Raw genomic sequence first — 13959 nt, 5'->3', positions numbered from 1 at the left:
CACACCTGAAAAGATATCCAAAGAAAATTGTTGGATTTAGGGTCTCGAAATGGAGAGCTTTCATCAGATATGAAGAGCAAATTCTGGATTAGGAGATGACTATGTTGTCCTTTCAGTTATCCATCCACCCATCCATCCACCCATCCATCCATCTATCCATCTGTCCATCCATCCATCTGCTGGAGACCAGCTCCAGCAAGTAGGGGTTCCCGAAGGAAGAACGGCGTCGGTGACAATAAAACAAAACTAAAATAAAAAACTAGAAAATAAAAAACTAAAATAAAAAACTAAAACTAAAATAAAAATGGACACAGACAAAAGCAGTGTGTTGAACTGGCCGATTTATTGTAGCAAACGTGGCATTATATTTGCTAGTGATTTCCTTGTAGCATACGTCATCTGTGTTTTTCTAACATTACCTAACTTTGAAAATGTTCCTATGTGTAAACAACCTTTAAGAAATAACATGGCAATTTTCCCCTAATTTTCCCGCATACCCTTTGATTATTGATTAATTTCTTACATTATTACATTATGCATCTGCGTTTATCTGTAATCTACAAAGTATTTGCTTTGCTGTTCTCGTGAAAGGCCCTCCATTTCTCAACACCTCAAGTGGAACAGTGACAGGGACATGACCTCCTGACCACATGAGGCCAGAAGAACAATGTGTTCGCCTCGGTCCCAGGTGCCAGGAAGGGGCCGAAAAAGCCTTAGAAACCCATGCCCCATACATTCTCAGAGAGACCATGCACCTAAGAACCAATGAACCATTCTGCAGCTTAACCGACTAGGTTCAGTCATCATCTGGAATGCCTCCGGGGGGCCAGGTGGGCCTAGGGGTTGAAGTCACCCATGCCCAGAGATACACTCCTTAGTTGCTGGAGTGAGGCTTTCAGATCCATATGTGTCTCCTTTACAGGCCTTCTTTGCTGGCAAAGGCATGAGGCTATCCTTCCTGTAAGTAGAGGAGTCTCCATAGGGGATGGCAAGGGCTAAACGTAAGGCCGCTCAATTTCCTGCAGAACCTTATTTTCTTCCCTAACGGTTCTTTTCCCGGAGGGCCTGTCGAGAACAATTCCCCAACAGACAATACCCCAGGTAGTTTTAAGGCCGAATTACCTAAAAGCGGGAGGACAAGAAGCTTCCCTGTCTGTGGGCCGCCTTGCAGTCACCAATCCGTCCACGTCCCGGGCCCTGCCACTCAGGCTGGGATAGCTCAGCTTCCAGCATCCATCCATCCATCCACATTTCACATATATTTGGAACTTAAGTGTAATAGGACAAAAAGGTGTGAACAAGTAAAATAACTGATTTATATAATGAGCATACATACTAAGTACTATAAAGGAAAGGCAAGGGTGGTTTACAGATAATAATGTGAAGACTTACTTAAATTAGATGGTCAAAGGAGGCTTCTCTGGGGAGGAGGCATTTAAGCTGAGATCTAGAGGATGGGAGTGCAAGTCAAGTGAAGAGTGGAATAGAGACAGAAAACATGTATAAAGTCCCAGACGTAGGAAAGGCATTTAGAGTATAGCTGGGTTATAACGGACAAGGGAGAGTGGTACTAGACAAAGTATGGGCTTGGCAAAGAAGTTTGGAAGGTTTTAAGCAGGGAGTGGTATGATCCGATTTATATATTTATATTTATATTTTATATTTTTCAGTGAATTCTCTTTTTTAAAAGTTTATTAATTTTTGAGAGAGAGAGAGAGAATATGCATGAGCTGGGGAGGGGCCGAAGGCGAGGGAGAGAGAGAATCCCAAGCAGGCTCTGCATTGCCAGCACAGAGCCCAATGCGGGGCTTGATCTCACGAAGTGTGAGATCACGACCTGAGCCAAAATCAAGAGTTGGATGCTTAACTGACTGAGACACTCAGGTGCCCCTAATGAGGTCTTTTAATGAAAATAACTTATTAACATTTTCTTCATTGGTGCTTTTTGTGTCCCATTTAAAATTATTTTAAATCTTCAGCTGATAAAGATACTCTCCTATATTAATTTCTAAAAGGTTTATTATTTTGCCATTCACATTTAGCTCTACAACACAATAATAATTAATTTTTGTGTATAAATGAGGGACAGGCCCAATTTCATTTTTTTTCCCCAAATATATATCCTATTGATCCAATACCATTTATTGGAAAGGCTATCCTTTCTCTCGTGCTCTATAGTGACCTTTTACATAAAACAACTGTCCATATATGTGTGGTTCTACTTCTGGGCTTTGTATTCTGATCACTTGGTTTACTACTCTATGTAACCACACTGTATTAATTACTGTAGTTTTATAACAAGCCTTGATATCCAACAAAACAAATACTCCCAAGTTGTTCTGTTCAATGCATATTCTTGGCCCTATGCATTTTCATATAACTTTTAGAATCAACTTTCATGTTCTACATGCACACACACACACACACACACACACTCACACACTCACACCTGTTGGGTAGAATTGGCAACCAATCTATAGATTGGTTTGGAGAGAATTAATATATTTGCAATATAGGGCCTTCCATCCCATGAACATGGAATATCTCCCCATTTATTTCTATATCCCTCAATTTCTGTCAATATTATTTTACAATTATCTGCACATTTTTGTTAGTTATCCCAAGTTTTGTATTAATTTAATGCTAGTTTAAAGGATATATACTTAAAAGTTGTATTTATCTAGAAATGGAAGTGATTTGTGAGTATTGTTTTGAATCTAGTAAACCTGATAATTCTTATTGATTCAAATAATTTATCTGTAATAATTTTGATTTTCAATGTATGCAATTAGATCATCTGTGAGTAATAGTTTTGTTTCTGTCTTTAAAACCCTTATGCTTTTCTTTTTTCTTGCTTTACTGTGCTGAGTAGGAATTCCAGTACAATGTTGAATTGAAATAGTGATAATGGACAGTCTTTGTCTTCTTTATTACAAAGTGAAAGATTTGAGTGTTTCATCATTATGTTTGTGGTCGGTTTTTTGAAACACTATCATATTTACAAAGCTCTCTGCCACTGAAGAGGTTTTGATGCTTTATCATGAACATATTTTGAATTTTATCAAACATAATTTCCTCATCAATTGATAAAATCATGTGTTTTTTCTCCTTTATGTTAATTTAGTATTAATTTTCTCTATATTAATAATGAATTGCATACGTTAATATTCTAATGTTGAACCAACTTTGCATTCTTGGGATAAACAAGTTGATCCTGATGTATTTTTTTCACATATTGCTGGGTTGGGTATGCTAGTATTTAAGATTTTTACTCAATCTTGAGTAAGATTGACATGTAATTTTTAAAAAAAATTGTAAGTTTATTCATTTTTGAGAAAGAGACAGAGTGTGAGCAGGGGAGAGGCAGAGAGAGAGGGAGACACAGAATCCAAAGCAGGCTGCAGGCTCCGAGCTGTCAGAACAGAACCTGAGGTGGGGCTTGAACCCACAGAGTGTGATATCATGACCTGAGCCGAAGTCAGATGCTTGACTGACTGAGCCACCCAGGCACCCTGACATGTAATATTTTTTTAATGCTTCTTTATTTATTTTGAGGGAGAGAGAGTGCACACGAGTGGGGGAAGGGGCAGAGAGAGGAGAGAGAGAATCCCAAGCATCTCTGCACCGTCAGCATGGAGCCCAACATGGGGCTCGATCCCACAAACTGCAAGATCACCACCTGAGCTGAAATCAAGAGTCAGACGCTCAACCAACAGAGCCACCCAGGCGCCCCAGACATGTAATTTTTTTGTACTGTACTTGTCAGGTTTTATATCATAGTTATGATATCTTCATAAAATAAGTTGGATGTACATCTTATTTTTTTCCCTTGAATAGTTTGTGAAACACTGAAGTAATTTCTTGAAGGTAGAGTTCAGTGAAGTCATCTGGATCTGAAAGAACCCAGCTCATGTAGAGCAGCTCTGGCTGCATAGCCACTTGATGACCTTTGGCTCTCCCTTGCCCCAGAGCACTCAGGATTCAGACCCACGTGCACTCTCCTGACTCCTCCTGGTTCATGCTGACTAGGTCCAGCTGCTCCTTGGAGGCCAAGTCCCTCTCCTCCCTTAGAGGCCCAGCACTTCCTCCAGCCAGGTCATATTGTGACATAATGCTAGCTAGTGGGCAGGGGCAGAGGCAGAGGCAGATCCTGATGGAGCACGAGTCACCTTCAGGGGAGAAGCCTCTGCTTCACTCTCCAGAAAGGAAGGAACATTTACAAAAGAGCGGGCTTCTTCTGTAGATGCAGAGGTTTCAGGGGAATCCTGAGGATCCCAGATTTTTAGGTGCATCAACTCAGGTGCCGCATGCTGTGATTTGGGACCCCCTTCTTTCCCAGTCAGGGCTAACGGAAATGGGGTCGGGGGTACGGGCTTCTTTGGGGGCTCTGGTACTGCGATGATTCATTTCCAGGCCTGGACCTCAGCTTTCTCCGCTCTCTGGATACAAGAGATGAGAACTCCTTTCCCTTCTACAAGGGAAGCCCTCTGTTTTTCACACTTAGCTTTTAATTGCCAATTAATCACTCCTAGTCTTTGGTTGTCTTTCTCCAAAGCATCAATTGTGCTTAGCAAAGGCCACCCCATTGCACTCTTGCTAGTGAATTTCCCTCCACGAGTATGACATCCCAGTTCTCACAGGTACGAGTCTTAATTGAATTGTTCCCCTGTGCTAGAGCTATTCTTATGCCAGCTATGTCCGGCAAAAGGGGCCTGGTGTCGCTCCAGGTTGCTGTCTTAATGTTTGCTTCCTCAGATTCCTCGCAGCAACTTTGGCAGTTTGAGTTATATTGGATTCTGACATGGAAATCAGGGTCCCGGAATAGTAGGGAATGCTCTTGTGATCAAGTGCTCTTGTAGAACGGCAGGGAGCGAGATTGGACGGAGGGAGACGCCGGGCTGTGACATCTGCTCAAAGCTTCAGTCAGCCCCTTGGTGAGTGCTGTGGCTGGACAGGCCCTTCAAATGCAGTGAGGCGGCTGTGTCCTTCTACTTCACCAACGATGATGAGTCACCGCATGCAGGCTACACGTGAGGAGGTGTGGTCTCTCCAGGCAAGGTCAAGTGCCGGCACTATTCCTGACAGCTGGGGAAATAAGTTCTCCTAAAGGAGAGTCTGGATGGCGTATCACAGCATCCATACGGTGTGCGGGTGTACAAAATTAGCTAGAGGAGGCAGGGAAGGCCTCTCGGGGGTGATATTATTAGGGCTGAGCCTGATTAGCAAGAGGAAGCCAGCCCTGCACATCTCATTAGGAAAAGTGTTCCAATTTCAAGGCACCAGGGCTCTGAGGCAGGAGAAGCTCAGTATGTTCGAGGAATAGAAAACAGGCCAGCGGTTGGAGCACAGTAAGCAAGGGGAAGAACGCCTCCAGATGACGCTAAGGAGATGAACAGGGCCAGCCAGGTCACGTAGGGCCTCGGAGGCCACAGGAAAAAGCCTGATTTTATGCTCAGTGCCGTGAAGCCATTGGAGGGATTGAAGGAGGAGAGGGACAAATAGTTTTAGGCTTGCTTTATCAAAACAACTCTAGCTGCAGTGTTGAGAACAGGCCAGTGATTCCCAAACTTCACTGCATCCTGGGGATGCCTGGGGATCATTAAACATGCTAATGTCTGGCACCCACCTCCAGACTTTCTGATTACATCAGTTTCGAGTGTGACATGGTCGTGGGAAGTATTACAAGCGCCCCGAGTGATTCTAGTGCACAGCGAAGTTTGGGAAGCAGTAGAATAGATTGAAGGAGACCAAGGGCAGAAGCTAGAAGACCGGTTGAGGAGACTATTACAGCAGTGTAGGCAAGAGATGGTCGTATCGTGGCTCCCTTTCTGACCTCTTCTACTTTTTCCTTCCAACCCCCATGCTGCTCTTCTCACTGTTCCTGGTCTCACCAGCTCATTTATGCCTCTGCTTTGCACTTGCCTGGCCATCTGACCGGAACACTTGCCCCAGACCTTCACAGGGCTCGCTCCCCCTGCCACATTCGCCCTTCTGTTCAAAAGTCACCTTTTCAGAGACACTGTTCTTGGCCACTCCATCTTAAAACAGCCCTTCTACGTCTGGCCTCATTTACGGTGTCACTCGTGGACCCCTTTCCCTGATTCATTTTGCTTCATAGTGTTTACCACGCCTTGATACTATATTTTATGTTCGTGTGTTTATTTGTCTCCCTTGCTCGACTGCAAGCTCCATGAGGGTAGGGTCTTTGTCCAACTCATTCACCCCTGTACCCTCCATGCCGCGTTGGGGGATGCATAACTAGCTTCCAGAAAGCTCGTGGCACATGTCGTGTCACCCTGATGCCTGATGTGGGGGGGGGGATTTATCGTCATTACTGAAGTGTTCTTTATGCATATGCTGGAATGTCATGTCAAGCACAGGTATGCGATTACAAATGGATGTTCTGCACCTGGAGTTAATTGATGCTCCTGGTCCGCCTCACTTCATCCTCCCATCCTTCAGCCCAGCACTCAGACCCCCCCCCTCCTCTCTTTGGCCCACATGTTTATCTAAAGGATAGTGATATAGATCAGAGCCCCTTTGGGAGTCATATCTACAACTAAACACTGACCACCCCCCCACCTGATTAAACTCTACGACATGGAGCATTTCCAGTCTAGGGTCTCTCCTGCCAGTACCCGTGTGCTGGGCTCTTTCTCGCAAAGGACAGCAGTAGCCCCGTAAGATCTGATTTATGAGATCTAATTATTATAATCTGCCCAGCCCCTGCTTGAAGAGGGCAGGGTACATTTCACCTCTTGTGACTCCCATGGAACCTTATGTGATTTTTCATATTTAAGAGATTAGGCAAGTTATAACTTGGCCATTTTTCAATTGCCATTTCACAAGTTAGGAAAATAGTGGCCATTTATTGGGCGTCTTCTCTGTGCCAGGCATGGTGCTAGACGATTTTACAGATGTTAATCGTCTAATTTTCAAAACAAACTGGGAGTTAGGTGTCCATTCCACAGGTGAGAGGCAGTGTCTCATCTTGGTCTAGTATAATTAGGTTCCTAATAAAAGTTTTGTGAATGACTGACAGAGGAGTGGGGCTGGGATGAGAAGCTGGGCCCACCAAGTCCTGAATCTCAGACTCGGTCCAGCTAGACGAATGGCTGCAGAAACACCACGGTCAAGGGGCAGTGCATTCAGGAGGCCTGCCATCCTTTATTTTGTACATCCAAATCAATCATGATGCCCTCACTTGACAGTAATTATACTTTTTGGCATTGGTTGATTGAGAAAATGCAGAATGACAATAAACTACTTTCGATTAGTTACATTTTAAAATACATTTGTATTTCATTTATTATAATCTATAATCTATACATTATATATAGTACAGACATTAGGAAACTGTGACGTGCATGTAATAATGATCAAATATTTACATGCTTTGCATATGCTAACTCTTACGTAAATATTACCACGTATCCCTATTATCTAGGTGAGCAAACAGACACGGCAAAGTGAGAAACTGTCAGAACTGAGATTTGAACCGAGGCCGTCTAGCTCCAAAGTCCTACTCTTGACCACAATACTACGCTACCCCCAGGAAGCATCTGGACTATTTATTTGCTCTGGGGTTAAGGCCTGCTTTCCACACTGAGCCCTCTGCATTAATGCAGAGGCCCCTCAAAGACGCATGGTTTCACAGGTTGGGAAACACTGGTCTAGCACCCAGGCCAATGGGTCTCTTTCTCCCATGTGCCTGTGGCCATCTTTCTCCCCCTCTGTGTGTGGGATCAACAAGCACGTGCAGGGGGCAGAACCATCATGGATCACAGATGAGTGTCCTCAGTCAAGTCCAGTTTGAAGTCAGCAGAATTGGCAGCCCGGAGGCCCCCCAGTGACATCCGAAACTCTGGCCTCGCGCTTGATCCCCGGTCTCCTCTCTTGCCAGGGCCTCTCCTCCTGGTCCGTGGGGATCCACGTTGCGCTTGAGCTGCGTTTGAAGGCACAGGTGGTTCAGGTGGCCTTTCAGGGTAACACTAGACACCCGATCTTAGCTGTGTCATCTGAGACGGAAAATGGGTGAAGGTGCCAGGGTAGTAGGATGTGTCAGCTACTTGCAGCTCCTCGGTAAATAAAGGGTTATCTTTTTTTAAACGTGTATTTATTTCGAGAGTGGGAGAGGTGTGTGTGCGAGTGGGGGAGGGGCGGAGAGAGAGAGAGAGAGAGAGGGAGAGAGAGAGACAGAATCCCAAGCAGGCTCCACACCCAGTGCAGAGCCCGACACGGGGCTCAATCTCAGGAGCTGTGAGATCACGACTTGAGCCAAAATCAAGAGTCAAATGCATAACAGACCGAGCCACCCAGGCGCCCCAAGGGTTATCTTCTTTTTCTTGTGCTAGAACAAACAGGAAAGTCACCCTCTTCACACATTTGTTAAGTGCGCAATCGAGTATTGTTAGCGGTCGGCACAATGCTGTACAGCGTGGCTGAAACTATATCCTTTGCCCAGAAGTGCCTATTTCCTCTCTCTGCTCCCTCTCTCCACAACTCCTCGCAACCACCGTTCTCTTTGCTTCTATGAATTTGACTATCTTAGATCCCCTCGTGCGAGTGGAATCGTGCAGGATTTGTCCTTCTGTGGCCGGCTTGTGTCACTTCGCATCATGTCCTCCGGGTTCATCCGTGCTGTCACGTACAGCAGGATTTCCTTCTTTTTTACGGCTGCATAATATGCCACTGTATGGACAGACCACGTATTCGTTCTCGTCCACGCGTCGGCCGTTTCCACCTCTTGGCTGGTGTGAACGATGCAGCAACGGACACGGGAGTGCGGCCATCTCTTGGAGATCCCGGCTTCAACTCTTCTGAACAGATACCCAGTAGTGGAATCCATTCTTAAATTTCAGGGGAACCGTCACACTGTTTGCCATAATGGCTCTTACAAGTCACATTCTCAGCAACTGCGTACAAGGGTTCCAATGTCCCCACACCCTTGCCACAACTTGGTTTCTGGGTTTTGTATTTGTCAGTGTTTCTCTTGATAATGACCGCCACACCTAACAGGTGTGACGTGGGTCATCTTTGTTCGTCTCTCGCATGTTGCAGGAATGCAGCCAGATCCTTAAAAGCAAGAGAAACGAAGCACCAGTGTGAATACCGAACGATTTGAAGACTTTGTCTCTGGAAGGGATTTCTGTTTGTTCTTCTGCCTTTTCAGTGTGGGCCATATGTGTCGTAAGAGGAAACGTGTTGACTTATTCCTGATTAGAATCTGTTGCACTCCAGAGATCCCTGTGCTCAGGGCAACTGGTCTCTCCAATGACAGAAAGCAGGCATGGGGGTTGGGGACAGCTACTGGGCCAGCCTGCGTCAGAGACCGTTGTGTGATTACCGGTATTGGGTGGTCTTTTCAATCCCATGGGCCTGCTCCGATGGCTGAGCAACGGTGACATCAGTGGTTCACAAAGCAGGTGACTGACGAGTCCTATCATGGGGGCCTTTGCCGGCAGCCAAAGTGAGCTCCTACATTCTTTCGTGTGGCAGGTCGGCCAGTGCTGCACTGGCACAGCATGCTTAGACCCCAGTGCCCCGTGTGTAAGCCTCTGTGATCGTATGTCAAAGATAGACTAGCAAGGCTGAGTCATCTAGGGCTCCCAGGACTGCTGACACAGGTCCAAAGTGAAATGCCTGCCACAGTACTATCCCACCGCTGCCAAGCCCGCTGTCCCCATGCTTCAGCTCTGAACACTCGGGACAAGATCCGACTCCCTCCAAATTTCAGAAGTTCCTGCTCAACCCATCGAAAGAAAAGCTGAAACGCAAGCCGACGCTTTGGAGCGGTTGTGCCAGGGGCCACTTGAGAGGTAGAACCCTCAGGCTCACCCCCCTCCTCCTTGGAAGAAGCTTAGCGGAGGAGGCAGTGCAGAGAGAAACTCCTCCAGAGTAAATTCCTGGCAGGTGCAAAACACCCGTTTCTGTAGCTGGGTCACTTTCAGCTTGGAGCGACTATGAAAGAAAGAGATGATACAGCTTATGTTCTACAGGGCAGGCAAGAGCTCTGATGTGCAGCTAGCAAGTTAGAAAAGGAAGGCATGAAAGGAGCCGCTTGTGGTGCCCCGAACGTACGATCCTCCAGAATGTGTGGTCATCGGCGTTTGAAATCGGCCTTGTCAGATCTCCGCGGCTGTGGAGACAGATGGAGAGAAAACGGGCTTTCGGGAAAGGACAAAGCGCTTTCATTTGGCTTCAGCTAGACACAGGCAAGACAAGCGAGGTTTCACCCGGAGCCCCCCACACCCTCTGCTGCTTTTGGACTCTGACCAGCATATTTTGCCCATCGCCTCTTCCCCATGTTAGAATTCGCGAGCCCTTGGGGCAACGTTTCATCCCCACGTTGTTGAATCCTTCACGATTATAAAAAGGTCGTCAGGGCCTTTTGATGTCCTCGCAATCTACAAAGACTTTGTCGACCCCTTTCTTCTGACTCAAAAGCAGAGGACACCACAAGCTCCCGCAGGTCATGGCTTCGTTTCAGAACTTCGAAGTCAAGAGTATTCAAAGATCATTATCTGCACTAACATTCCGTCTAGCAGGGCTGCCCTGGGTTTCAAGGTGTGGCTTCAAATGGAAAGTGCAAGAATGGCTTTCAGATGCAGACAGGAGGCCCCAGCAGCTGGGGTCCTGGTTTCACACGCACGCTGCATTTGGGAGTGCCAGCAGGCCAGCGTGGGGACCTGCTGGGAGGAGTGCCCTGAGGGCCACGCACTTGTTTGCTATCCACTTAAGGGCATCTACCTGTGTCTTTATGTCTTGCCCACGTGAAATTGGATGAGAGAGTCAGAGAACTGTTTGCAGCCGAGAGGCAGTACAGCCACAGGACTCACGCCCTCGTGCTTAGAGGTCTGGCACTCACCAGAGAAAATCTGATTCCAGAGGCCTGAGGGTGGGGGCAAAACCAATTACACACTTTGCAGGGCTGAGTGTAAAATGAAAACGCAGGCCCCCGTTCAAAAATTATTACAAATTTCAAGATTCCAAGAGCAGAGCATCAAACCAAGTACGCGGTGCCCTTGTAAACATGGTACCCTGTGCAAACTCACAGACCTGCGCTCGTGAAGCTGGCTCTGGCCATAACAAGCTTCCAGCTTCTTTGAGGAGACACCATGTGATCATGTCCTGTCTATTATAGCGCCGTAGGTAGAGGGTTGCCCATTTGGCCTTACGGCCCTGAAGGAAAGACACGGTGAGCTTCACTGCCGGCCTTACGCTTCCTAAGACTAGCGGGTTCAGCCAGCCTGAGGTGCTCTCCTGGGCAGGCCACCTTTTGGCTTGGTAGGGCTTCCTGGGTTTCTGTTGAAACACTCACTTCCTGGTGTTCACCAGTTGCTTACTCACCCAGGAAGTGAGTGTTTCAATAGAAACCCAGTGGTGATGTACCACACTGCTCAAAATTGTAAAAGGCAGAGGGGCACCTTTGTGACTCAGTTAAGCAACCTACTCTTGGTTTTGGCTCAGGTCATGATCTCATGGTGTGTGGGTTTGAGCCCCATGTCAGGCTCTGCACTGACAGTCTGCTTGAGATTCTCCCTCCACCCCCCCCCCGCCTCTCTCTCTCTCTCTCTCTCTCACTCAAAATAAATAAACTTTAAAAAGTAAAATAAAGTTTTAAAAGAGAAAGAAAAACACACCATAAAATAAAAGACAACCACCAAACTGGGAAAACACATTGTAATGTAGATCCCTGATTAGGGCTAATATTAGGGCTAAACTTCCTTATATTTAAACATTGGAAAATCATTGGTTAAAGGATCCAAAGCCTGACAGAAAACTGTGAAAAAATATAGACAATTCACAAGAAGGATATAGAGCTGGCCTTTGACCATATTAATCTTTATTTTTGAGAGTGAGAGAGAGTTCAAGCGGGGGAGAGACAGAGAGGGAGACACAGAAGCAGGAGATACGAAGAAGGCTCCAGGCCTTCTTGAGTTGTCAGCACAAAGCCTGACGTGGGGCTAGAACTCATAAACCATGAGATCATGACCCGAGCCAAAGTCAGATGCTCACCTGACTGAGCCAGCCAGGTGCCCTGGCCTTTGACCATATTAACAGCTGTCTATCTTCACTAAGTTAGAAAATACCCACAAAAAACAAAAACAAAACTACCCTGAGAAAGGGAAACCAACCCCAAACTGACACAGATTTTAGAATGAGCTGACAGGGACATTAAAATCGTTAGTATAAACATACGCTATATGTTCAGTTTGGTAGGGTCGTAGAAGGCACAAAATAGACCTGAATTGTACGTGTGTGCGTGTGTGTCTCTGTGTGTGTGTCTCTGTGTCTGTGTGTAATCTTAGGAAGAAAGTGGCCTATTCAATGTTGGGTTTGTGGCCTCCCAAAACACCATTATTTTAGTCCTTTGGGCTTTTTGTAGGGTGAGAAGTTCAGGTTTTTTGAGGGCCTTTTGCGGCGGACAGGACAGGGTGGGGCACGCCTAGCCATTGTGAGGTAGGCGACCTGCAGTCAGTGACCTCACATGCTGTTTCAGGGACTGACACTGCCACCCCACACATAACACCTCTCCCCAACTAGGTCCACACCTCTGCATGCGCACACACACGCACACAAAGAAATCCGAAGTCTCCTCCTCTTCCGGTCTTCCTCTTCTGTGGGAAGCTCCTCTTCGGTGCTCAGTTCCCACCCGGCCCTTATCCCCACTTTCTGGCCTACCAGACCTTCCGGTCTCACCCCCCAACCCCCCAGGCCCAAGCTCCCTCCCTTGCTCGCCTACCTCTCCCCTTCCTTCCCCACTCCCCACCGTCAGAGAACTCACAGAGACACACAGATTTTTTTAACAGGTCATTTTATTTTCATTGCCAATTGTATGCCCCATTTGTGTGAAATTCGATGACTAAACAGCCACACATTTCTCAGGGGCAGACCTCAAATCTCTGGCCTCACTCTAGAGTTAGCGGCCACCACGCACCTTTGAGGTGCTGGGTTGGTCCCACTGCGAATCATGGGGATTCTGCGCTTTATTCATCCTGCGGTAATGGCCGAACAGGGCAGTCCCTCTACCTTTCTTCACTTTCTTTGAAGAAATGGGAGTCTTCAGCGGGGCTTTCTTGGTCACGGTCCCCCGGAGTTGTCTTTTAACCTTTATGGTTGGTTTGGTCACCTGGAAAGACAACAGAGTGTCTGGTCAGGGGAACAGGGTCGGGCGTGGATGGGACAGGGGCTTCGGGAGAACCCCTAGGAAGAGGGGGCGTTTGCCAGGCAAGGGCACAGAGGAGTCTTGTGGGAAGCGACACTAGGGAAGAAGAGCTTGGGTTGGGTGGGGTCGTCTTACCTTGCCGCTGCCTCCGGACTTGGGTTGTCTGGGGGTCTTCGCGGGTTTCCTCCTTCTGGGGCCTGATGTCGATTGCTGTGTAGCTGTGCTACAAGCTGGTGGGTTCTGGGTTTTCCTGGCTGCCTTAGCCATCTTGAAGACTCCCAGCGGTCTGGCCCAGACCCCTGAGGCGCCCCTATATATACCCCTCCCAGGGCCCTGAGGGACCACACCCTTAAGCTTTGTGTGGTCATCTGGCCACTCCCCCAGCCACTGTGACCTCAGAGGGACCATCCTGACACCTTCGGGGGGAGGGGGAGTGCAGGGTGGGTGAGGCCAAGATGTTGTGGTGGGAGGAAGGGGCCACTTCTTTCTCACCCCTTAAACAGCCTCCCAAACTGATGTGCTAACCCCCTCATCTCCACCAGTTAGTTGTGTGAGGCCACCTGGCCGGGAGAAGGTGTCTTCTCCATGCCTTTTCTCACAGTAATCTTCTTCAGCGACTCATTGTGCTCTTCCCACCCCCCCCACATCACCTTGATTTGGTATATCTGCCCCCAAACCCCCGCCAGATAACATGGTGGCATTTAGCTTTACATGGAGATGTTAATCATCCCACTTCCTGACCACAAATGACTCTTAGGGGGCCAAGCCCATTCACTCCCTACCTGCCACCA

At 47.2% G+C, this 13959-nt stretch overlaps 1 protein-coding gene across 1 annotated transcript; it reads right to left on the bottom strand.

Moving 5' to 3' along the window:
• Positions 1 to 12806: 12806 nt before the first annotated feature.
• LOC128773896 (uncharacterized protein CXorf51A-like) lies at positions 12807 to 13475 on the bottom strand. Its single transcript, XM_053891948.1, has 2 exons — positions 13304 to 13475; positions 12807 to 13132 (listed from the first exon to the last, which is right to left on the bottom strand). Exons 1-2 carry the CDS (start codon positions 13433 to 13435, stop codon positions 12923 to 12925), a joined length of 342 nt encoding a protein of 113 aa, XP_053747923.1. The 5' UTR covers positions 13436 to 13475; the 3' UTR covers positions 12807 to 12922.
• Between the last annotated feature and the right edge of the window lie 484 nt (positions 13476 to 13959).

The sequence above is a fragment of the Panthera pardus genome, unplaced genomic scaffold (assembly GCF_024362965.1).
Source record: "Panthera pardus isolate Hobbes unplaced genomic scaffold, ASM2436296v1 HiC_scaffold_27, whole genome shotgun sequence".
NCBI classification, from domain to species: Eukaryota; Metazoa; Chordata; class Mammalia; order Carnivora; family Felidae; genus Panthera; species Panthera pardus.
Note: the sequence above shows the minus strand (reverse complement) of the source record. Positions and strands in the feature narration are given on the sequence as shown.

Bases quoted from the DNA above. Each gene is read 5' to 3' on its own strand.
- LOC128773896 (XM_053891948.1), bottom strand. From the start codon at position 13,435: ATGGCTAAGGCAGCCAGGAAAACCCAGAACCCACCAGCTTGTAGCACA. The intron at 13,133-13,303 runs GTAAGACGACCC...TTGTCTTTCCAG, and splicing joins AGTCCGGAGGCAGCGGCAAG to GTGACCAAACCAACCATAAA.